The sequence below is a fragment of the Carassius gibelio genome, chromosome B5 (assembly GCF_023724105.1).
Source record: "Carassius gibelio isolate Cgi1373 ecotype wild population from Czech Republic chromosome B5, carGib1.2-hapl.c, whole genome shotgun sequence".
NCBI lineage: Eukaryota > Metazoa > Chordata > Actinopteri > Cypriniformes > Cyprinidae > Carassius > Carassius gibelio.
The window spans coordinates 30,957,809-30,981,948 of record NC_068400.1 but is presented as its reverse complement, the minus strand read 5'-3'; the positions used below and the strand labels follow the sequence as shown (position 1 = coordinate 30,981,948).

At 36.1% G+C, this 24,140-nt stretch overlaps 3 protein-coding genes across 4 annotated transcripts; 2 read left to right on the top strand and 1 right to left on the bottom strand.

Annotated features, from left to right (window-relative positions):
• The first annotated feature begins 6,507 nt into the window (after window positions 1-6,507).
• On the top strand, window positions 6,508-7,772 carry LOC127957638 (C-X-C motif chemokine 2). The gene is made up of 4 exons (XM_052556263.1): window positions 6,508-6,661; window positions 6,970-7,102; window positions 7,361-7,444; window positions 7,553-7,772. The coding sequence occupies exons 1-4, from the start codon at window positions 6,598-6,600 to the stop codon at window positions 7,593-7,595; spliced, it is 324 nt and encodes a 107-aa protein (XP_052412223.1). The 5' UTR covers window positions 6,508-6,597; the 3' UTR covers window positions 7,596-7,772.
• Window positions 7,770-19,473, bottom strand: cnot6l (CCR4-NOT transcription complex, subunit 6-like). Of its 2 annotated transcripts, none has more exons than XM_052556259.1 (13): window positions 19,308-19,473; window positions 16,535-16,656; window positions 16,103-16,289; window positions 15,707-15,792; window positions 15,518-15,607; window positions 15,367-15,435; window positions 15,121-15,278; window positions 14,576-14,730; window positions 13,898-14,049; window positions 12,719-12,946; window positions 12,354-12,556; window positions 11,981-12,186; window positions 7,770-8,610 (listed from the first exon to the last, which is right to left on the bottom strand). In XM_052556259.1, exons 2-13 carry the CDS (start codon window positions 16,644-16,646, stop codon window positions 8,574-8,576), a joined length of 1,683 nt encoding a protein of 560 aa, XP_052412219.1. In that variant the 5' UTR covers window positions 16,647-16,656; window positions 19,308-19,473; the 3' UTR covers window positions 7,770-8,573. The 2 variants fall into 2 exon arrangements, with proteins under 2 accessions (XP_052412219.1, XP_052412220.1); XM_052556260.1 differs by having other exon boundaries at window positions 7,770-8,607.
• A 574-nt stretch (window positions 19,474-20,047) lies between these two features.
• On the top strand, window positions 20,048-23,597 carry mrpl1 (mitochondrial ribosomal protein L1). Its single transcript, XM_052556261.1, has 9 exons — window positions 20,048-20,291; window positions 20,614-20,731; window positions 20,813-21,077; window positions 22,384-22,467; window positions 22,592-22,663; window positions 22,855-22,966; window positions 23,055-23,152; window positions 23,250-23,331; window positions 23,433-23,597. The coding sequence occupies exons 1-9, from the start codon at window positions 20,261-20,263 to the stop codon at window positions 23,528-23,530; spliced, it is 960 nt and encodes a 319-aa protein (XP_052412221.1). The 5' UTR covers window positions 20,048-20,260; the 3' UTR covers window positions 23,531-23,597.
• The last annotated feature ends 543 nt before the right edge of the window (window positions 23,598-24,140 follow it).

Below are 24,140 nucleotides of genomic sequence, written 5' to 3'. Positions count from 1 at the left end.
AAAAAATCACTTGTCCAACTGAGAAACCATTACCGTCCGAATAGGGCGAAAGACAGTCCAATCCTGGCAACAATGCCCAAACATTTTTGAGCTATCATTTTTGCCATATCTTTAAATAAAACATTATTATTTTTCACAAAATATATATTAGAATACATAATTGACAAGATTTATAAGAATGTAAGTTGCACCTGAAAAAACTAATGTTCCTTTTGAATTAAACAAAACCATGAAAGCTTGAGTTTCTGTCATTTGTATTTTTCTTTCTTTCTAAAACACACATGAAAGGATTTTTCTTTTCCTGGTTCATGTAGGCTTATATAGGCCTACACGTAGACAAAAAGGTTACTGTAAAGGTCAAATGTGATTCAAAAGATCTGTTGGGATCTAGAGACAAAGGTTTTGATAATTGACAAAGTTTAGATTATTTCAAACAAAACCAGGGTATTTAAAAATCATGGCCAAATGACAACAATGACGACTGAATGGAAACACCTTTTCATATTTAAATATTTATTTGGTTTACTCATTAAAATCCTAAAATTGCCTGGGCAATATTTGCTTGCACTGACAGAGCGTTTGGATTGTATATCTGTTTGGTAGTTGGACAATTTTTTTCTGTGCTATGACTTCTGATACAGGTAGTGATATTAGAGCATGAGTTCACGATGCCACTTCATTTATGGTAAAAAATAAAATGTATCCGAGTCCATTACGGTAAAGAAATGAAATGAAAAGAAAAGAAAAGACTGCTCTTTGTCAGGGCTGTCTGAAAATAGACAAAATAGTCAGCTTGACAAAGGCAGCATTTTCTGTTCCTTATTTTAGAATTTCTGTCTGTCCAACAAGGCACTTGTGTTTACCATCAAACTATTTTAGTAAACAAGTTTCAGTAAAATGTTCATAAACTAATTATTCTTCCAGTACAGTAAAATTCCCATCTAACTGGAATCCGAGTCTAAGCTTTAATTATACTCGAATGTAAATACTATTTATATTACTTGCATCAGATCAAATGTTTTACTATGAATCTTTGTTGGAAGGATTCCATGAAGTGTGTTTTTTTTTTATTTTTATTTTTTTACACATTCTTTTCTCTCTCTCTCTCTCTCTCTCTCTCTCTCTCTCTATATATATATATATATATATATATACATTTGTATAAATTCTATAAAAACATTTTATAAGAATATGAAAGACAAGAAAAGAATAGGTAGTGCTAGTATTTGTTGGTTAAGTGCTGGCAAAAAGTTGATGGGAGAGAGGAGTCCAACTGAGCTGGAGGAGAGTAGTCCTGAGGCGAGGGCAGGTCAACAAATGATCAAGGTGGAGCTGGAGGAACGAGGAAACCTGGTTGAGCCGGTGGACTGATGGGCCACAATGGAGATGAGGGAGCTTTGAGCAAAGGTGACACCAAAGGGTCGATGTACCGATGTGGAGTCCAGGTCTAGAAGGCTGAAGACGAAGATCTGGGATCCTTCAAGCTTGGTGAAGCTGGAGGCCAGCTGTCCTGAGGCGAATCCTGAAAGTTCACCACCTTCAAAGGATGGCCTGAGGGACAGACAGACAAAAGCGGAGACAGAACAAACAGCATGACAGGTAGAGGAGGTGGAGGGAAGTTGGGTGGGTGGGACGACAAGTTCAAAACAGTGCTTATTCAGCATGATAGTGCAGGCACAGAGTTCTCAGATGGCTTCCTTGGCCATGACAGGACAGGAAGAGAGTTCACATACTGCCTCCATAGCCGTGACAGGACAGGAAGAGAGTTCACATACTGCCTCCATAGCCGTGACAGGACAGGAAGAGAGTTCACATACTGCCTCCATAGCCGTGACAGGACAGGAAGAGGATTCACATTCATATCAGTGTATCGCTGGGCGCCACCACTGCATAAGGAGCTGAAGCAGATGTCCCTGTTTCGTGAGGTTCTGCAGCATAAGTCCCCACTTCTGGAGAGTCTGCGGTCATGTTCACCACTCAGACACACCATAAAGCGATTTATAGGAAGCACTCCAGACAGGGGAATTAGTTCAAAAACTGGAGGGCTAAGGTGACTTGGTTTGGGGATACCAGCTGAGCATGCAGACACCAGCGGTGCATCTCTCACACTGGATACCAGACTGGGATACCAAAGGACTGAGCTAAAAGATCTGGGTGCAACAGACAGGTCATGACGTGACACTGGATGACCAACTGTGATGTGACGAGACTCTGGGAGATCAGCAGTGACTTGACTTGACTCAGGAAGATCGGCTGTGACTTGACTCAGGAAGATCGGCTGTGATGTGACGAGCCTCTGGAATGGTGGCCATTTGGTGAGCATTCTTTGGACTGGCAGCCAACTCTGAAAGAGTGCTGTGTTCCTCCTCCACAACACCGAGAGTAAATGCAGAGTCACTTCAACTGACCCCATTTACTGTGGAGGAGGAACACAGTACTCCCGCAGCATCTCCTTCTCCATCCCTCCTGCTTTGGGCAATGTTCTGCTGGGAAACCTGGTTCCAGCCATCCATGTTGATGTCACTTTGTCACGTACCACCTACCTAAGCATTGTTGCAGACCATGTACAGCCTCTCATAAAAAAACAGTATTTCCTGATGGCTGTGGCCTCTTTCAGCAGAATAATGCCCTGCCACAAAACAAAAATAGTTCAGGAATGGCTTGATGAACACAACAAGTCTGAGATGTTGACTTGGCCTACAAATTTCCACGATCTCAATCCAATCAAGCAAGTGCTGAACAAACATACATACATCTTGATTATGCTGCTTGAACTTTGACATATAACATCATGGTATTATTATGCATCAGCTTTAAAAGAAATCTTTGTTTTGTCTGTTACAGTCAAATCAGACCTCACAACACAAATGTCAGATGACGGTATAGTTATTTAGCATATCTGGGAGATAATCACGGCCACAAAAAGTAGTTCAAACCACTTTGGTGCTGTGAGGGTGAGGAAACATCACATTTTAGTTCTCCTCAAGGCATAAAACATGAAACTGAAAGTTACATTTCACATCATTTTAAGAGAATGAAAACCAGGCTCCAAAATGAAACAGTGAAAGCCCTTGATTACAGATAAAAGAGAAATTTAAGACTGCACTATTGTGATGTGCAGAAGAAAAGAAACATGCAACCTCAAAGTGATTCATTTAGAATTTTTTTTTCTTTTTTCTTTTGCATCAGCACATGCATTTCCCCCTTGCCTAATAACGTATTTTCTATTTGTGAGTCTTTTTTATTGTATTGCATGCAGTAGGCTATACAGTATGTGAGATTTTATAACTAATCCAAAAAATATATATACATTAAGTGTTCCTGTAGCTCAATTGGTAGATCATTGTGCTATCAAGTGCAAGGTTGTGGGTTCGATTCCCTGGGAACACATGACAGGTAAACATTGATAGCCTGAATACACTGTAAGTCGCTTTGGATAAAAGCATCTGCTAAATGCATACATTTAATTTTAAATTTCTTTTTTTTTTATTTAATTAAAAGTTCCTTGCCATTTGTTAATTATCACCAACGAATTAACAATGGAAATTCAAATATTAATTACTTTAAAATATTAAATTCTATATGTGAATTCATGTGATTATCTTCCCAACTTATAGCAACTCATAATGTAATAACTGCACATAATGTAATAAGTTTTACATTATTATTGTAATAAAATGTTAATAATTTAACAATCATATCAAAATGTAATACAATCTTTAGCTCATAATGTAATCACAATTATTCCATTATGAGACATTTATTACATTATAAACTGACCAAAAATATTGTAATATTGTCATAATTATATAATTATACTAATAATAAAGTAAGCAGCCCAGTATAAGGGACAGTCAAAATATTTGTGCTGTTATTAACCTATGTGTATTTTATAGCCTATACATATACTTTAACCTTCCGAATGCATTGCAGATAGCTTAGTATGTGTGCAAAGAGTGCTCCATTTATAATTTCTAATTCTCTGAGCCTGTCACTCATCTCAGTTCATCGGTTCAGCTGACGTATCTTTGATTAGCTACATTTCTCAATGCTGAAAACAAAAACTGTAAATAGACACCTCTAATGCTCAAATCAGAGCTCAAATGCAAATATGCACAGAAGAGTTTACAAAATATGTTATTATTACAGGTTCAACTAAGGGTGCTCTTAGGGTTTTTCTTTCTTTCTTTTTTTTCTGTGGGAGTGATTAGCACCCTTAACTGGGCGTGACATGATAAACTGATTTCTGTATGGATTCAATAAGGAATGCGGGAAAAGTGGGCAATCCTGCTTTACATGTTTTAAACACTTAGCTTATGTTCTTATTTTGGCCATGCATTAAATGCACAACCTTGAAAGAGCGCAGTTTGCTGACATATTTACTTTAAAGTTCACCAGAAGCGTAAATTGCTGCCTACTGGATTTCATTGCGGTGGCGTATTTCCAGCTGAAACGGGATATTGAGTAGACAAGGTTTTATTTTTGCGCTCCTCCTCTCATTTCTCACTCACAGCAGACTAAGTGGTTGGCATGTTTAACCATGTTCTGCCCAAGCCGTCAAACTGACATCATCAGAGAAGGCATGCCAGAGCGGAAACAAATGATCAGATTTTGATTAAAGATTACCAAAAAAAAAATAATAATTATTTCAGTGGATTAACTTGCACAGATTAATTGTTGAATTTACGACTAGCAATGTGCACTAACAAATAAATATTGTAAATTTAGATTTCATGTTTGATTTGATTTGATTTTTGGGGGATAGTTCACCCAAAAATCAGAACACAGTTTAAGATATTTTAGATTTAGTCCGAGAGCTCTCAGTCTCTCCATTGAAACTGTGTGTACGGTCTACTGTCCATGTCCAGAAAGGTAAGAAAAACATCATCAAAGTAGTCCATGTGACATCAGAGGGTCAGTTAGAATATTTTGAAGCATTGAAAATACATTTTCCAAAAATAGCAAAAACTACGACTTTATTCATCTTTGTCTTCTCTTCCGTGTCTGTTGTGAGAGAGAGTTCAAAACAAAGCAGTTTGTGATATCCGGTTTGCGAACTAATCATTCGATGTAACCGGATCTTTTTGAATCACTTCACCAAATCGAACTGAATAGTTTTAAATGGTTCACGTCTCCAATACGCATTAATCCACAAATGATTTAAGCTGTTAAATTTTTTAATGTGGCTGACACTCCCTCTGAGTTAAAACCATCCAATATCCCTGAGTAATGCATGTACTCAAACAGTGCACTGACTGAACTACTGTGAAGAGAGATCTGAAGATGAACACCGAGCCGAGCCAGATAACGAACAAAAGAACAATGACAATGACAGTTTTACATATAAAAATATTTTAATTTATTTCTAGGATCCATTCAGTCGCGTCCCTATTAAATTCATTGGAAATTAAAAGCATAATTCTTTTTTTTTTTTTTTACAAGTTTTGAAAAAATAAAAATTTCCGAAGTTTAATGTAGTCTGGGGTAGATCGATATCAGCATGGAGTACAAGTTAAATCCACAATTCTTCACTTTAATACACGTCATAACATGAATGTACGTCAGGGGATAATGTTGAAAAATAAAGCACAATTTATAATCACGCATCATTTCTGTGCCTTTTAACCTGGGAAATCTTCAGTATAACAGCCTGTGAAGAATTTGTCAGTCAAGTGACATTTACCTGAGTACATATAAACATCTTTTATCGCCAAAATTATAAACACATTAGGTCTATACATTTAGAATATATACAAGTTTTTATACCCCGGTTTGACAAGGCTTAAGCCTAATGCCAGACTAAAGTCTGAGTTGTTTCAACTGAAAGAAACTCACACTGACTGACCATAAAATATATCAGTGCCTTTATTTTGTCTCAAAATGCATACTAGTCATGTTTTTTTCTAAGGTAACCTTAATAAAAATTACTTAAATGTCCTACCTGAACTATATGGCCTAATCCTGGCTTAGTATAAGCCCTGTCTGGGAAACCAGGCCTATGTCTCCAAAAATTAAGCAGGTCATAATCACAAAATTAGTCCGCTTTTTATAAAAAATAAAAGTTCATAATGTAGCCTAATAAGCCTAATTTTCTTTTCAATAAAACTATAATTATGTTTTGTGCTCAAATGTATTGTATTAAAAGATAATTATGATGTAAACATAATAATGTTTTAAATTGGAATTACCTTATAACTGTGATTACACTATAAGTTGCCACAGTGTGTTCATAATGTAATACATTTCTCCTACAATAACCTATTAAATTATGTGAAAAATTGTTATTACATTTAAAAATTGTTATTACATTATGAGCTCAAGATTTTTTATTTTTTTATTTTACATTTTGAGAAAATCAATACATTATGAACATTTTAGTACAATAATAATGTAATATTTATTATTCCATTTTGAGATGTTTCCCACCTCCTTTAATTATTTTCCCCTGACAGTAAAACTCCCACTCTTACGCTATATTTTTTTTAACCACATTTGCTATTATAGGTTTATCACTTCCTCTTTTGAGCATCAATATAAACTGGGCAGAAGAGCCTCTCGTCCTAGACTTGCTTCAACACAACCGATCTCAGCCTCAACATGTCAATGCTCTCTTTCGTTCTGCTGGCAGCTACTGCAGTGTGCTGCTTCACAACCATCAATGGTAAGAGTTTCTTTTATTTTACTATTTTATTTGACTTTATTTCATTTTATTTGTACATTATGTGTGGTCAATATTATATGGTGTTTTATAAATAGATAATATTCTGTACAAACCAGGTGCTTTCAAAGTTTAAAAGGTGGATCTGTTGAAATGTGCTATAATTTACTGCAGAATAATCGTGCTGTAGTCGTAATTATTATTATTATTTTTTTTTTTACAAATTAGCCATTTATTCTGCATTTATTATTTATTAAACCTTGTTCTTTAGAGAAATATAATTCTAACTCTATGCACATGGCTTCTTTTAGCATTGCCAATGGAAGGCTTTGGTTCCAACAAGTGTCAGTGTGTGACCACCACCTCAAACAAAATCTCAACTCGGTTGTTCCAGAGGATTGAGATCGTGCCTCCGGGAGCACACTGTCGCAAAACCGAGATCTTGTGAGTCATGATGTTTTGCCTCTACACTTTGGTGGCACACACACTTCAATCACAGACATGAGGGAAATGTGCAAAGGGGTGCATGTTTCCTCTGTTCTGACAAACCTCAGCGCTCTCAAAAATACGTAACATTATTTTCTCATTAGCCCACGCAGCTCTCAGACAAATGTCACTTATTGCCCATACATTTTAAGCCGATATGTGTAAGACAGGTACATATTGTTGCATATGTTTATGAAATCTTTTTCAATTCCTTAGGATTACCAAAAAGGACAACCAAACAGTTTGCATAAACCCTGACGCACAATGGATCAACAATGTCATCTCAAAAGTAATGAGGAGGTAGGGTTTAAGTCTTAACTCCCTAAATCGAGAACGTTGAATCTAGATTTGACCTTTTTTTTTTCTTTGCATTGTCTAAATGTCATCTTTTGTTTCATTTTTCTACAGTAGAAGAGCAGCAAAGGAAACTGCTGTGCCCACTGCAGCATAAATCAACATGAACGAGAACAACTTTCCATTTCCTACTTTTCAGTTATTCTTTTTCATTCAAACAGTCAACACAAGTGTGCGGAATGTTATGAGACCATATTTACGCAGTAACAAATTTTAAAAAGTCTGTCTACAAAACCTGTAATTATTATTTTTAAATAAAAATCTCACAACCTTCTTTCTTTAAAATGACATCTTTATTGCCTTTAGAGGGAGACTTTTGACAAGTTTGTTTTACAAATGGGCCACATGTAGCACCATTTACATTTGCAAACGGAAATATTTTTTCCCCCATATCATCACCATATATGTTTATAGACTAAATAAGAGTTACAAAATGTGTATTCCTCAGCTGAGGAGAAACTGCATGAAAAAAGTCTCCACTGACAAAGATTTATCACCACACTGGGAAATGCTCGTTTTTGGATATTCTAATCGCTGTGTCTCAAGGTTCATGGCAAAACAATGCTTTACATCATCTTACAATCAAGCAAGTCCTTCCTTAATTTGAATTTGTCATCAAACCATGTTCCCATAATAAACATTCAATGAAAGACTACTGCTATTTTCCACATGAGATCGTGACTAGTTTAAAAATATAGCTTGTTTGTCAGTCTGGATTAAAATAACTGTCCAGTTAGACCATTTGCTAAGAGGAAATATTTCATCTGGTTCAATGGGAATTTCTGAGGAGAACATATACAAGTATCCATCAGAAAAAAAATAAAAATACTGCCACCACTAACCAGGCAGACAATTGTAATTTTCACAACTTCTTAACAGAAAGATTTAAGATCCTGCCATTTTTTCAAAACAAATCGGCTTATCACTGCTGACCATGACATGTTTTAATAACAACATCATTATAACTGGATCATGTCCACTTTAGGAGTCACCGTGTCTCTCTGGTGAAGAGAAGAGATGGACAGATGAATGGATGAGTGGATGGAAGGGCGCTGGGATGGATGCTGGTGCTGGCTCACTCTGTAAGCGTCTTGCTTTCACAGGCAGTACTGCTGTAGAAAAGATGGTTCAGACTAGGCACAGTTTTGATAAAAGAGGAATGCTCTACTTATCAATCAGTTTGCAAAAGTGACAAAAAAGCGAAAGCACTCATGATCATAAGGCATTCCAATTTTAGAAATGATGCAATGTCAAAAACGTTTTTTTGCTGACTAAAAAACCTAATCAAGAATGTCGTTACATTTAACAGGGATGGGAGTAAATCAGTGTGGTTATTTGTTTTCTAAGGTCTAATGGCAGTTATAAGTAACATGCAGCACACATAATCCAACACTTAACAGTCCACTTCAGCAACTCCTTCTGAAATATTTAACTCAGACAAGCTCAACACAGAACAAGGCACAGTCTCCCGAAGCATGTTAGAAAAGCTATAGCTTTGTCCAAATAGACATACGTGACCCTGGATGTGTTGAACATGCAAGTAGTACCAGCAACCAATTCTCCTCATAGGTTAAACATCATAAATGCTGCAGAATTTTAACTCAAGAAGCTTTAAGCATTAAACATTTTGATGGCTGCTAGCTTGAAAGAAAGGACTTTTGGTTTATTGAAGTCAGAATTCATGCAGGGAAATGTTTCCACAGTAGTCATGTGACAGACAACAACACTTATGCCACTCAAATAAACGCTTTAGAATATGTATACGTTTTTGCAAATTCAGATAAAAATCTGCAATGCACTACACGTTTGCCAAGTGTTGATGAATTGAAACTAGCTGCCTATGTCATAACAAATGCAGATTTGAGTTGACAGATTTCACAGAAAATCACATGGTGTATGATGGGCACAGACTTTTGTTGTTGTTTTCAGACTATGACTTTGTCCAATCTGAGCATATCAGTAATTTCTGAGCCAATTTTTCAACACATATTGATTTAATTTGGTTTTGCTTCTCTAGTCTTGCATAGCCAGACCTTTAGACTGATGGTAGAAGGTCTGGGAAGTGGTTAAGGACCACCCAAGAGGCCATATGACTGACAGGTAAAGGAACCAATCACGTTTCGTTTTGTGTCAGGTCATGTTTAGGGGCATGGAAATGTCCCCACAGCCATTGTCTCAGTTGTAAATATGATGGTTTGCTCTTCCATGAGGGGGTTTGCTCCATAGCATCTTTGTTTCCAGGTGGAATGTTAAAGAACGCTCCACACGTGTCTCACAGAAATTCTGTAGAATTCAATCAATCTGATGATGACTTCGAAACTCCTGAAGTGTTTCTAATTTTGTGTGCCATATGTATCAGATATTCACTCAACAGTTTGTGGGTGTAATGCCTGAAGTTGAGACTATGCCTCTTCTAACATTAGCTATGTTTTCTTTCAAAGTTACTAATTAAACTTGCGTGCAAATTTGGAATATTGAATAAAACATAAATCACAGAATAGGCCTAAAGTATTGTTTCCATCCATGGAGTTGAAGATAACAAAATCGTCACTTCCTGATTGTTAAGTTGCGCTAAATTTCACGAAGAAAATTTTTATTTGCTGCAGTAGGAGAAGGCACTGTATATAATTATTTATATTTTTTTAAATAAACAATAAATTGTATACAACTTAGAGCATGCAGACAAAACGCGGCCATGTTATCTTATTTTCGGAGGCTGCTGTTTGGGAGCGCAGTTCTTAGAGTTAATTATAATGAAGTAGTTTGACTAGACTATGCTCAAGCTTTTTAGAATAGCAAAACTAGCATTTCAGATGCTGTGCAATGAAATCGATCTGTTGGTTGGTCCAGTTGCTGTCCTATTGCAAAGTCACATGTCTTTTTTGATGTGCATTGAGGAATTTATTTGGTAAAAGTGTTTTGTGGTTTATGTGGATGTTTTCTGACTTTATAAGAAATGTATGTGACATAATTGAGAGAGTACAAGTTTTATGCAAATTCTTAGAATTTATGCGCATCTTGCCATTTTAACCCTTTTTTTATGCAATATCCCAAAATGTGCATTAAAATAGGTGGTTGGAAACGTAGCTAATGCCACGTTTCTGCATGAGTTTGTTATGTTCAGAAGAACACATGAGTTTATTTGTTAAAAATGTGTTTCAATTTTAAAAGTTGTGAAGTGTATTACAGCTTTTAGATAAATTTAGCAAATGATTATGTCTTGCCAACCTTGAAAACCATTAAAACATAACAATGAGAAAGGCCTCCAACTATGGAAATGCTCTTAGTTGTGCCAAACAAATAAAATGACATTTCTTGTCATCTCTCTTCTCCAACAAAACACAAAATGACATTTCTAAACATAAATTAACATTCATTCTGTACCAATGCAGCTGACAATCCATTACCACTGAAACAAATACGAAACAACTGGACTAAGCTGAATTAGTCTGAATTATAGTTAAAGACAAAGTTCACCCCAAAATTAAAAAATAAAGGCATAGAGGTTTGAGTCATTTTTGGGTGAACTATGCCTTAAACTCCTAAGTAGTGTTCTGTAGCAATTATAAATTGTCTCAATGTCAACCACCTGCCATTCAGAGATTGTTTGGAGATGCTCGCTGGCATGATGACATCACTGAGACAGGGAGTGATGAGTATATTGTGTAAATATACATCAGTACGGTAATGTGATTTAGATGCCAATGCAAGCAGCAAGAGAAAACAGCACAGCTGGGTTATAATCAGTAGGGCTGGGATCCTCTTTAATAGTGTACATTTTGGAATTAAAGACAAGTTTTCATAATACTTTACATTGCACTATTAATAATTTTCAATTAATAACACATTGTTGAAAATTCCAACCTTACTTCAGCTTTTCACTTTATAATCCTTAATGCAAATCCATCCTGCAGTAATGTTAAATGGGGGAACTTGAATTTGTAATGCACAGGATGCGGTCACTACTATAATATTTGATGTTGCACAGTGAAGAGCAAATTTTGTTTCGTTTTTTGTACTGGGAAATTTCCGAATTTGAATGGCATCATAAATATTTAAAGACGCTGAAGGGGAATTTAAAAGAGGATGCTGATTGAATCAAAGTTTTTGCAACACTCGTGTGGACATTGTTATGCTACATGATCGGCCTTCCCTTAAGTTACACATTCCTAGCATCCAAATACTGACACATGGCTTATACAATCTCACATTTAAATTCAGACAAACAGATGGATTTCCCTGAAAGCAGCGTTTGTTTGGTACCAAACAGAGAATCCCAACCCTAATTTGGTATTAAGCATTTGTTTTCAGGTTGGAAAACATAATAATAAGATCATATAATCCTGTGCAAAGGTTAAAAAGGAACAAAGTAGGTGAGTACTTCACTCCTTAATGTGTGTGCCTATATTTGTAGGGGCTCATCATAGGGGTTCGTCCATGGTTTGGGGATTTAGAGGAGTAGGGGAAGCGGGGCTGCACTACCTGTGGACAGGCAGATGCAACCCGTTGATGGGGGGTAAGGGCGGTTGGTACTCCAGCTGAGCCAGGAGGGAAAAGTGGTCAGAAGGGATGTGTGGGTGGGGGCAGCCCGTAATGTTGTTGTCCTTCAGCCACTGAGTCTCCAGTGGACCCAGAACGCCCAGAACACGCATGTGTGTCTTAGAGAAGAAAATGTAGTCAATCACACCCTACAAAAAAGGAGAAAGCATGTTTTAAAACGGAGTACATAAAAATCGGTGACAATAATTTAAATTCAGGAGCCAGCAGCAGCCTTTTAGATCACAGGTTTCTGTGCAATACAATAAGGAAGAATGTTACCGTTCACTAAAATTGTGAAACCTAAACATCTCCTGACCTTGAAGTCATAAGTGTAGTTGGTGTAGGGCATGAGATTCCCCTCATAGGCACTCTTCAGCAGGAAACTGTGCGTGATGCTGCCATCAGGCTTGCCATTTTTACTGTTGCAACTGAAGTTGGTTATACAATCGCTGTAACGCAGTTCCTTAAAGTCTTTGTGATTTTCTGCAACTCCACCGTTACTCAGGTACTCCACCACACCTGTGAAGAAGACAACAGCTTCATGAGGAATCAGAGGCAAAAATCTCAACAATATAAAAAAAGTCAATATTTCTCTTAAAATGACATTAAAGGGTAAGTCAAGTGAGTCCTCCATTTCCTCTTACTATTTATCCTTAGAAAGCGGTTCCAAACATTGCTCACCAGAGTCTGGGAGTGAGTTGAGGTCAGCGCACAGGACGATCGGGATGGAGCTGGTGTCTGACGTGGGTGATGCAGAGTTGATGGATCCCGATGCCCTCTCAGCGATGCTCTTTAGCTCAGACAGGAACATCATTGTCTGGATGAGCTTCACATCGGAGTACTCCGGATCCCAGTGCATGTGGGCATTAGCTACCAGCAGGAGCTGTTTCTCTGAAGGCTGCTTTAAACCTGCATCATAACACCAGTAAAATGAATGGGAGTTGTAGCATCTAAATAAGATATTTTATAATAAAGTTTGCTGCTCCCAGTCCAGAGGAAGTCAAAAGCAGAATATAAACAGTAAACTCTGTTTGCAAAGTGTAATCAATATCACAATCTTTTGAAAATGCAACAATAATGTTTTTTTGTTTTTTTGTGTTGGGGGGTATGCTGAGAAAGAAGAAATAATGCAGATAAATAAAAATAAACTCATCAAAATGTGTGTATGTTCATAAAAATATTCAGCTGTATTGAGGCATCATGAAGTAAATAGAAAGTGCATTATCACTGAAATCCAACCTAACACTGAATTCAACCATAGAAGTTCATTTTATTTATCAGAGCATCACATTACTTATGACTAACTTGGCTTACAAATTTTTGTCAGATATAAATATTTTTTTTAAATGTACTTGCAGCTGAATTTACTTCAGAGAATGCTACTGATGTTATTTTCAATATTTTCAATATCCAACAATTTCCTAACTTGCCACACACGGCAAAATGTAAAAAATACAATGTCATGAATAAATATCTTCTTTGTTGAATAATTTTAAGGGTCAAAATAAATTCTACTGAAATATAATCTATTGTACAGTTCATGAATTTAAATTCATTTCTAGAGTCAGTAGTTATTCTCCACCTTCCACTTTCAATACCATGACTGAGGTGAGACCCTTGAGTAAGGCACCGAACCCCCAACTGTTCCCCGGACACCACAGAATTGACTGCCCTCTGCTCCACAAATGCAGAGCACAAATTCAAAACATGGGACATCATACTTGGCCACATGTAAACATTTCTAATGTAGTGATTTACTGCCCTCTACAGGACAAATCTAAATAGATGGTGTGTCCATGAAGAACAGGAAACCTAAATTGAGCTATTTCAATGTTAACATTCATCACTCAGGGTCCTTACCACTAGCAAACAAGTCTTTCTTCACTTCCAACAGGACAGCTACTCCGATGTTATCTTTGGTCATGACTCTGTTTAGCATAACCTCTGAACCCTCTGAGTTTGCCATGGCAACCTGATTGAACTCCACTGTGTGTTTCTGCACCAGAGCAAATCTAGAATGTAAAAAAAAAAAGTGCAATAGATGAGATTAATATCATTTCACTTTAAAGGGGTAATGAACTGCCTTTTTTATTATTTTACTTTGTTCTCTGAGGTCCACTTATAATGTGATCAAGGGTCACAATCAAAAAACATAATTTAGCTTTTTTCTGTCCTGTTTTTTTTTTAACAAAGGACTAAGTTATTACTGACATGGTCTGGAGCTCTATTCAAAATAAAGCTAATCAAATAAAGTTGATAATCTCTGTCATTTACCATATATGTGTGTGTGTGAATCTGTGGGCGGAGCTAAACATGCAGTGTTGTAGAACAGGCTTTGATCTAATTCTGAGGAGGCGGTGTTTAGCCACACTATTAGTTAACAGAGTGACACATTCCAACCTGTCATTTTTTTTCGTCAGACTGGCGACTTTTTAGACTAATGAGAAAGATTTGTGTTCTGAAAATTACAGAGGGAATTTTGATTTCTAAGTTCATGAACCCTTTAAACCTTGTAAGAAGATAGAAGATAATTCTCACTTGTCGGTCTTAAAGAACACAGCACAGCCATCCACATGTTTCCGCTCCTGTTCTGACATGAGTTTGGCACGAGACTTTGGACAGAAATAGCCATCATATCCACGCTCTTTCAGTGTTTCCAGAAAGAAAGTGTAGTACTGCTCTGTTTCCACCTCCTGCACATGAATGAGCATTAAAGCAAAGCATAAAACACTGCTGATATTAAAACCACAGACGCCACGTGAAATGTATTGTTACACAATAACTAAGCTTCATTTTTTATGTAAAGATATAACTATATACTTATTTGTCATATTAGAAGGTACATGAGGCATGAGAGGTAACATATTACGTTATTAAGTATTACATATTAAGTTAAATTGTAATAATACTTTGCAGTATTGTTATGTTTACTGTATTTTGATCAAATAAAAGCAGCCTTGGTGAGAATAAGAGAGTACTTTAAAATATTTTACCATACCAATTCAAAACTTTTAAATGGTAGTGTACACATTTCTAATTGTGATTGAGATTTCCTTTTTCATTCTGAAACGGGAGCTTCATACCTGCAGGCTAATGATGTCAGCATCACAGTTAGTGATCTCCTCCATGATGCCCTTCTTCCTGTACTCCCAGTTAAGGGCCCATGAGGGACAGTAGCCATACAACTGTCTTGTTGCATACTTGTCGCACAGTACGTTGTAGCACATTACTGTGAACACAGCTTGAGGACACAATAATTTTCTTTTAGCTTTGATCCTTAGTAAATTATCATTTTTAAAAGCCAGTGACAGGATGCTAGCAGTATGTACCTGTGGGCATCATTTGGTCTCGCTCCCTCAAAGTGATCCAAGGTCTTTGGGGGAGTTGTTCTGGGTGGACTAATAATGGGAGGGGGAAATTAAATGAATAATTAATCTGTATAATATTAATAAGCAGCTATGTATCTGCGTCTATTATTACCTGCAAGATTGTCAAGCATGTAATTTAACAATTTCCTTGTTCCATCAGGCTCCTGATACAGGTTGAGTATATCTTGGGACAATGGATTACCTGGGAAAGAAATATTGTTCTCAGGCCTAATAAAAAAACATTGCATGCTTGTTCTGCATAATATAAAACAACATTGGACTGAAATTAAAAAAGCTTTACCTTTGAGTCCAAGGGTTTGCAACTGGAACAACCGACCAAGTTCATAAGGCAAAACTCGTAAACAATTGTTGTTCAAAAGCAATTCCCTAAAAAAAAAAAAAAAAAACACACAAAGAAAGAAACAAATGTGACCATAAAAAAAGATGTCTGTTTAGTGTAACAATAGTCTTAAAATCACTTAAAGTGAACAAAAAGGCATAAACTATTGATAAGTCCAGTTCAGTCACATCCTAATTATTTATTCATTTATATATTCTGCCTTTCTGGTCTTTTAATGTTTTGTTGTAAAAGGAAAAATAATAATGGCACTTTATTATCTGTAATAATGCTGAAAGGCCAATAGAACTGTTTTACTTAACTTCATTCTGATGGGAATCTGTCTGTTTTGTTGCATACCTGAGAGTCACCATGTTGCCGAGTTCTGCTGGCAGGCTGCGCAGTTTGTTGGAGGACAGGTTTAGGTAGACGAGATGGGGTAGCTTTGCGATTTCAGGAGGAAGCCGGCTCAGGTTGTTGTTGTTGATGTGGAGAGCAGTCAGATGGGTCAGCGTCCATAGTGAGCTGCTTAGACTTCTGACCCGCCCTGTACCACGAAATCACAGACAGAGTAAACAGTTTTCGACAAATGTCCCAAAGAACACACATATTGATAAGTACATCACTTTTGGATAAAAGAAAATATAAGTAGGCTTTCACGTTCACTGATTTATTCATTAATTTCTCTCATGTCAGTGTACTGTACCCTCTGTAGCATATTCATAAAGATAAGTTGATGAATTATGAGTTGCGGAAAAGAGTCAATTGAGGAATTGAGGAATAATAACTGACCAGAAATCTCCAACTCGGTCCAGTGTGACTTCTTCCCACTGGCTGCTTCCTCGGCTGACATGATGGTATATAATCTGCGTGGGTCTGGAGGATCATATTTTTCCTTTGGCATGCCTGTTAATCTGAAAATACATAAAGAAAATGAACAATTAGTAACCATTTCCCTTTGTTACAATATGTCATTGATTTATTTTTATATTTGTAAGAAATCATCATAAACTGAGAGAAAGTAGAAAGCCTGATCTATGAGCCAGCTGGCATTATAATTGTAATTGTAGGGGTCAGTTCAGGACTCCTGTGACTGAGACTCCTTTTAAGGCCTCAGATCAAGCCAGGTCACCCTTTGACAAACTGACATTATATGTAAACATGATGTACAGTAAATCAGAAAATAAACCAACAACTGCACTTCAACTTGTGCAAAGTAAAAACTTTTTATTTTTTATTTTTACATCAGTAAGGATTGCTTAAGTTTAACTTAAAATAAAGCTAAAGAAAATGAATGCATAGGTACCAAGTGAAGCTGTAAAATATCAAAATATCATCTACACTGTAGTTCAAATGTGTGGGATTGTTAAAAATTGTTAGAATTGTTAGAAAACAACATGTTATAAGTATTATTACAATTTTGAATAGTCATTTGTTTTCCATTTAAATATATTTTTAAATGCAATTCATCCCCGTCAACAAAGCTACATTTTCAGCAGCCATTACCATCTTTTAATTTTGGAAATCATTATAATAAGCTGATTTGCTGCTCGAGAACTATTTCTTACTATTATCAGTGTTCAAAACATTTGTGCTGCTTAATATTTTTGTGAAAACTGTGATACATTTTCTTGAACATTCTTTGAAAAATAGAAAGTTTAAAAGAATAGCATTTACATTAAATAATTTTTTTAATAATAATCCCTTTACTGTCACTTTCGATCATTTAATGCATCCTTGCTGAATAAAAGTATTAATTTCTTCAGATAAATAAAATAAAATAATAAAATAAAATACTTCTGATCAATATTGTATGTTCTAGAAAACAGGCCAACATGTGAGATCCTGAGTGCTTACTGAGAGACAGACAGCTGATGTTTACGCTGATACATTGAACTGTTTGAGTAGTTGATATCTCTGATGCTGAGCCAAAACATTATGGAGTCTAGGGCACTGACAGAGTTTAACTCAGTTGAACTTTGGAGACGTTACAATAGTTTTGTGTGTGCGTTTAAATCAATCCCTTTCGGCTGTAAAAGATGAAAGCAAAAGGGCACTTTCACATAACAGACTATTAATAGGCAAAATCACCAGCGAGAGCTTTTAAACAGACGAGACGACTGCCCTTATTTGCCTTGTATAGACAGAACATGCGGTGCGCTGTAATCATTCAGTCGCAGCTGTTACATACACAAGAGCACACTGCCAAAGAGCTGTTCGGGTACAACATATCCTGCTTCTCAATTATAACTTGTAAATGTTTTCTTACATGCAGAACTTCAGGCACTTTATTAATTCAGCTGGTCTTTGGACTTGATGTCCTATTCATATTAGTGTATATATCAGACCATCATTCAGCACAGCAACCGTACGTCTCAACTCTAATCAACATTGTACATTTGTGACCCTGGACAACAAAACCAGTCAGTAGCACGGTTATATTTGTAGAAATAGTCAACATTCTATGGGTCAAAATGATTGATTTTCCTTTTATGCCAAAAATGATTACGATATTAAGGAAAGATCATATTCCATGAAGATATTTCTGAAATTTCCTACATATAAATATATCAAAACTTAATTTTTTGATCGGTGCATTGCTAAAAACTTAAGTTGGACAAATTTAAATATGATTTAAATAAGATTTTTTTGGGACCCCCAGAATCCAGATTTTCAAATAGTTGTATCTCCAAATATTGTCTTAAGCTTTCAATTGATGTACGGTTTGTTAGGTTATTTATTCAGCTTTCAGACTATGTACAAGTCTTAATAAAATTTAAAAAAAGACCATTATGACTGGTCCAGTGTCACGTTTCTGCAGTTTTATTTTTTATGTTCAGGTGTTGGATTTTTCATGTTGTATGTATAATTCTATATATTGTATATTAAGTATACATAATGTGTATATTGAGTTCAATTATGAATTTTGTGGTCTTTATCTGTCACTAAACCCCTGTGTATTTGGGTCATGTGACAATAAAAGTGATTTGACTGAACGCCACGGCGCATACGCAAACGATAACGAAAGCCGAGGCGTTACGTAACCCGCTCTTTGAAGTTACCAAGTAACTTCTATGAATAAAACAAACACACGTTCCGAGCTGAACCCAACTTGGATTTGTTGTTCAAAACGTCTTGCAAAAACACCGCGGTGTTTCGCGTTACAGTTAAAAGCGTGTCAACGACCTAGTGCAGTTGTCAACTACTCCAATAACGATGTTTGTGTTATGTAAGGCTATTATTATTAGCTATTCTTGATAGCACAAAGTTGAGTTTGGTTGGTGAGCTGTCAAGCACAACATGAAAAGCAGGAGCAGATCTGGCCGTGCCACCAGATCAGACGTTCCATCTTCATCACCAAATACGGTCATCTATTAATCAGGAGAAACTATGTGTTGTGTAATGGGGCTGAAACACGGTTATCTCGTGTTTATTTAGTTAAAGCACACACCGTCTCCTTAGCCGATCCTCTGGAAGTACAGCTGGTGACGGTGAGCGGATTTGACACCCAAAGATATCAAGACCGCAAAAACAGCACACCGGAATGCAGTACGTAGGGTCTTACCTGCATTCGGGAGGTGGGAGAGGAACTGCTGGTGTGATATGATCAGAGACATACAGACAAGCTGCGACCGATCCTCATCCTGAGACTCGGGCAGAAGGAAGGACAACACTGAGCTTCCGCTCCAGTCTACAGTCCCCTTAACCAACGATAAGAAGTCCGACTCGTTTACGAGAATCGGTTCTTTTGAACAGGCAGTTTTTAAAAAGCGATTCAAACAACAGATTTGGCTGTTATTTTACGCCATTACGCAGTTGCGTCACTTGACCCCTGACGTCGCACAACATTTTATTAAAAACATTCCATAAAGTTACAACATGTTGGCAGTGGGCTGTTAGTTCTATAAATAAGGGTGTTTGTAATTTTATGTATTCTAGTTCAGTTAGCTACAGCCACGATTCAGCTCAGAAAAAAAAACATAAAAACATTTGGAAGTTGAATTTACATTTTCATTAAACAATACTACATTCAGAATAGATAGGTGAATCGAGATCCACTACCGATTCAGTTCGTTTCGTAAACGAACAGTTCGGAACGGTTTTGCGAACCGGTTCAATCAATTCATTAAAAAAATCCGACTCAAAGAACGATTCTTTAAATTTTAATCTGAAATACAGCTCGAAGTGGAGAACATTGTGCTCTTGTAAAAAATACGATACAGCTTTGTTTTAGTATGCCTTCTAACGTATATGTAATATGATTATTCTTATGGGGAATTATTTATATAAACATGCAAGTTTCCCTTTAGAATATCTAAAATATGCTAAAACAAATCGGGAAAATTTTATAGCGAGCATATTAATTGTTTATTGTAGTATATGAAACATAGTTTGTGTCTACAAATTCAGTTTTAAGTATGCACAATATTTTTGTTCAAAAGCAAGATGAGTGGGAACGCTTAACGCTGGGTGATGGTTTAGAAGGGAAATTTAAGTGTAACACAGAAGTCTGTCAACATGGCTGCCCCCTCGAGGAGTGCTTTAAGAGGTCAGTTTTGAAACGTAACAAATTATTTCGCTTATCTACTGTACATTCCGAGATTATTAACATGCAACTAGTCATGTGCAGAATACTTGAGTGATGAATATCGAGTTGTGCATCTACACAAGCGAACAGCTTTGACCACGATCTGTTTTTAGTTATGCTTAACTTACATTCATGCAGTTCATGCAGCCTGTCTAAAAGATCATTTAATTTTGATATATTTTTTTAAACTACTAATTGGTTAATTAAATGTAATCATTGTCATATGTCATTTGACCCAGTCTTTTTAATGTTGCTTTACTTCTGTGTGTTGTTTCATGCACAGTTTTTCCCAGATGTCAGAGTCTGTTCTTCACATGCAGAGCTCCTTCTGTCTCGTGCAGCTCTCTGGTTGCATACAGGCAGCAGCAGCCTGTCAGATCCTATGCTGCTGCCAGCACCAAGTGAGTTCTCTTTACACTATTTAGACTTTTTTTACACTATTTAGAAAGGTTGTCTAATAAAAATCAAAACACTTTTTGTAGGCAGAAAGAGAAGAAAGACGAGACCGTTCAAGAGAAGGTGGTGAAAGAGAGAAAAAAGGTTGATGACACAAACAGACATAAACCCTTTGGACTCACAGCCTGGGCTCCAGTAGATGATGTGTACATGGTGAGGTACTATCCCAAACCTGTGTACGAGACATCCGTGGCCATTGAAATGCTGAAGAACTTCCAGAAGCTGGATTTCAGTCCTGAGAACCAGCCTGTGTACATTAACCTACGTCTAGACATGAAGCTGGAGAAAAAGGTACATTTTGGGTGTTTTTTTTTTTTCTAGTCTAATTTGAATAATTTTTGCTTAAAAAAAAGGGTAACACTTTAGAATAAGGTTCCATTAGTTAATGTTAGTTAATGTACATTTACATTAATGTATATTAACACATTTATTACTGTATTTATTCATCTTCGTTAATGTTAGTTAATGAAAATACAGTTATTCATTGTTAGTTCATGGTAATTCACAGTGCATTAACTAATGTTAACAAGCACAACTTTTGATTTAAATAATGCATTAATAAATGTTGAAATTAACATGAACTAAGACTTATAAATGCTGTAGAAGGATTGTTCTTGCTTAGTTCATGTTAACGAAAGTAGTTAACTGACATTAACTAATGGAACCTTATTCTAAAGTGTTACCAAAAAATGCTCTTTCTTCTAAATTCACAAAAACTGATTTAATTCTACTGTTTAAAGTCGTTAAGAAGTCTTTTATACTCACCATACGGTCTGTGAAATATGATTTCAATGTAAATATTATTTCAGTGGTCATTTTTTAATATGTTTAAGTTTTATCCATTATTATTAATAATGTAATTTATTTGTTTGATGCAAAGCTAAGTTTTCGGCAAACAGTTTGTTCAGATTTCAGTGTCACGTTTCTTCAGAAATCATTCTAATATGCTGATTTACTGCTCAAGAAACATTTCTTATTATTCATATTATCTGTGTTGAAAACTCTGCAACTTATGAGAAAACTCTAATTTTTTTTTCAAAAAGACCCAAAAATCTTACTGTCCCCAAACATTTAAACAGCAATGTATTCATTTGAACTAGAGTTTGAATTCTAAATCTGCTAATTGTATTGCTAGTTTTCTGCAAATATGTCCCAGGAATCCAAAAAAGCTCTTTTGTGCTTTCGTTACAGTTGTTTCAAATTAAAACTGTTCATGTTTCAAAAAACTTAAATGAATCATCTTCAAAAGTTCTACATCATATCTTGATGATTCTTGAACCTTTTAAAAAACCTCAAATATTTATCAGTACATCCGAACGGTTGCTGAAATGCTTAATGAATTGTGGTGTTAAAAAACATTTAATGTGCGACTACTGCAAAAGTCTGTCTGTTCTTGTGATGGAACACTTTGAATTGATTATATTATTAAATCAGCTACAAAGAGTGTTATTTTGAGTTAACTGGATGAAAAATACTCTTGCCGGTTGAGTAAATATTCTCTGTAGTGTTGTTGCAGTGCTTAAGAAAACTTTTCACTACTCATAAATGCAACAACAGAATTTTAAACCTTACTGAGTTTCCATTGTTTTTGTTTCAGAAAAAAGTGGATCCGTTTGTTAGCACAATTCATTTACCACATTCCTTCAAGTCGGATATCAACAAAATAGTGGTTTTCACTGAGGTGGGATAATCATTCTGTGGTCCATTATGTTAAACATTAACTGAACTGATTTGATATAATTTACAGCTGCATTTAAGAATTCCGTACAGTTTACATGCAGTAATATAGAGTTACGGCTTCACAGAATCCCGATCAAGCCAGGATAGCGATTGAGAATGGAGCAGCAGTTGCAGGTGGAGCAGAACTGGTTGAGAAGGTAAAGCTCATGAGATATAACCTTGACATGTAATTCCTATTTATACCATTTACAAGTTTGCCTGTGTAAAAAAATGAATGTTTATTTGAATCTCATTCAAAAAGTACATACACTGAATTGAATCTGTGTTTTGGCTTGATTTAGCAATTACCTATTTACTTGATGCACCTTTCAATTCTTGTTGATTACAGATTTTAGCTGATGAGATCACAGCAGATTTTTACTTGGCTGAGCCAGACATTATTCAAAAGCTGCTCCCATTGAAGAACAAGCTGAGGAAGAAGTTTCCCAAGAGCAAGAGAGGTCCGTGAGTTTCACATGTATCAGGCATGTTTTATTAATGTGCAGCTAAACCCCGAGGTTAAATGGCTCTTTGTGATTCTTGCATCAGGATCAGTTGGAATGAATATTCCCAAAATGCTTGCATTATTCAAGAGTGGCCATGAATACATGGTTGAGGACATCTATGTTAACACACAAGTTGCAACAGTAAGTCACATTGAACTGCTTTGTGTGACAGACATTTCTATTAGTAATAGAGCAAGAGAGGACAGGGTGGTATCATCTTTTTATTTATTTTTAACAGCTGGACATGCCAAAGGAGTATATTCTGGAAAACATTCATGCCATTGTAAAAGATGTGGCAAGCCATAAGCCAGCAGAATTTGGCAAGTTATTTTAATTATTATTCTTTGGCTGTCAGGTGGAAGTATTCTATTGTATTCTTTGACATGGATTAAATGTATTATGTCTTTGATTTTTCCTCCAGGTCCTCTTATTGAGCGAGCAATTGTCTGCAGCAGGTCAAGTGAGGGTTTGCACATTAAAATCGAAGAATTCTTACCACAGGAAGAGAAAAAGGCATGACATTGTTGCTTTGTATATATGTGCATTGTACAAGACATATAAACTGTAATTAAAATGGTTAATGTTACGTTGTCCAATTGTGTGATTTTATTCTGAAGCTAATTTTTACAGTAGCATGTTTTAGGTATGGAGGCAACACGGCTAATAGCCCATAGTAGGCAAAAAGTCCCCTGTTGCTAAGGATTTAGAGATCAATTTGTGGTGGTATGGAATGTTAAAAACTATGCAGACTTCTGTATATACACTATTTACATTTAAAATTATGCATTGTGCAGATGCTTTTGTCCAAAAGAACTTATAAGAACAAAAGCAGTTCATCATAGAAACAGCAATATTCATAAGATCTACTGCTAACTTGTCCTGCCATCCCCTAACTATACCAGCAGGTGGCAGTAGAAACTGTCGCTTACACACTTTCTAACTAATCAAGCTCCGATTGAATGGCAATGCAGTACTTTCTGCCTTCATTTTTTTTGTCGTTTTTTTTAAATTCAGAATATCCTTTTTAAGGTAAGATTAAGACAGGTTTTGATAGCTTTGTATTTAAACATTTAACCATAAGTGTAATTACAAGAAGCATTGGTCTCTTATGAATAGAGTAGCTATGTGA

What these genes read in the sequence shown, in the direction of transcription:
- LOC127957638 (XM_052556263.1), top strand. Translation starts at nt 6,598, where the DNA reads ATGTCAATGCTCTCTTTCGTTCTGCTGGCAGCTACTGCAGTGTGCTGC. An exon ending in TGTCGCAAAACCGAGATCTT is followed by an intron (nt 7,103 to 7,360) that starts GTGAGTCATGAT and finishes TCAATTCCTTAG; the next exon opens with GATTACCAAAAAGGACAACC. An exon ending in ATCTCAAAAGTAATGAGGAG is followed by an intron (nt 7,445 to 7,552) that starts GTAGGGTTTAAG and finishes ATTTTTCTACAG; the next exon opens with TAGAAGAGCAGCAAAGGAAA.
- cnot6l (XM_052556259.1), bottom strand. Translation starts at nt 16,646, where the DNA reads ATGCCAAAGGAAAAATATGATCCTCCAGACCCACGCAGATTATATACC. An exon ending in CATGCTTGACAATCTTGCAG is followed by an intron (nt 15,436 to 15,517) that starts GTAATAATAGAC and finishes TCCCATTATTAG; the next exon opens with TCCACCCAGAACAACTCCCC. An exon ending in AGACCAAATGATGCCCACAG is followed by an intron (nt 15,279 to 15,366) that starts GTACATACTGCT and finishes TGTGTCCTCAAG; the next exon opens with CTGTGTTCACAGTAATGTGC.
- mrpl1 (XM_052556261.1), top strand. Translation starts at nt 20,261, where the DNA reads ATGGCTGCCCCCTCGAGGAGTGCTTTAAGAG. An exon ending in TATGCTGCTGCCAGCACCAA is followed by an intron (nt 20,732 to 20,812) that starts GTGAGTTCTCTT and finishes CACTTTTTGTAG; the next exon opens with GCAGAAAGAGAAGAAAGACG. An exon ending in AAATAGTGGTTTTCACTGAG is followed by an intron (nt 22,468 to 22,591) that starts GTGGGATAATCA and finishes ACGGCTTCACAG; the next exon opens with AATCCCGATCAAGCCAGGAT.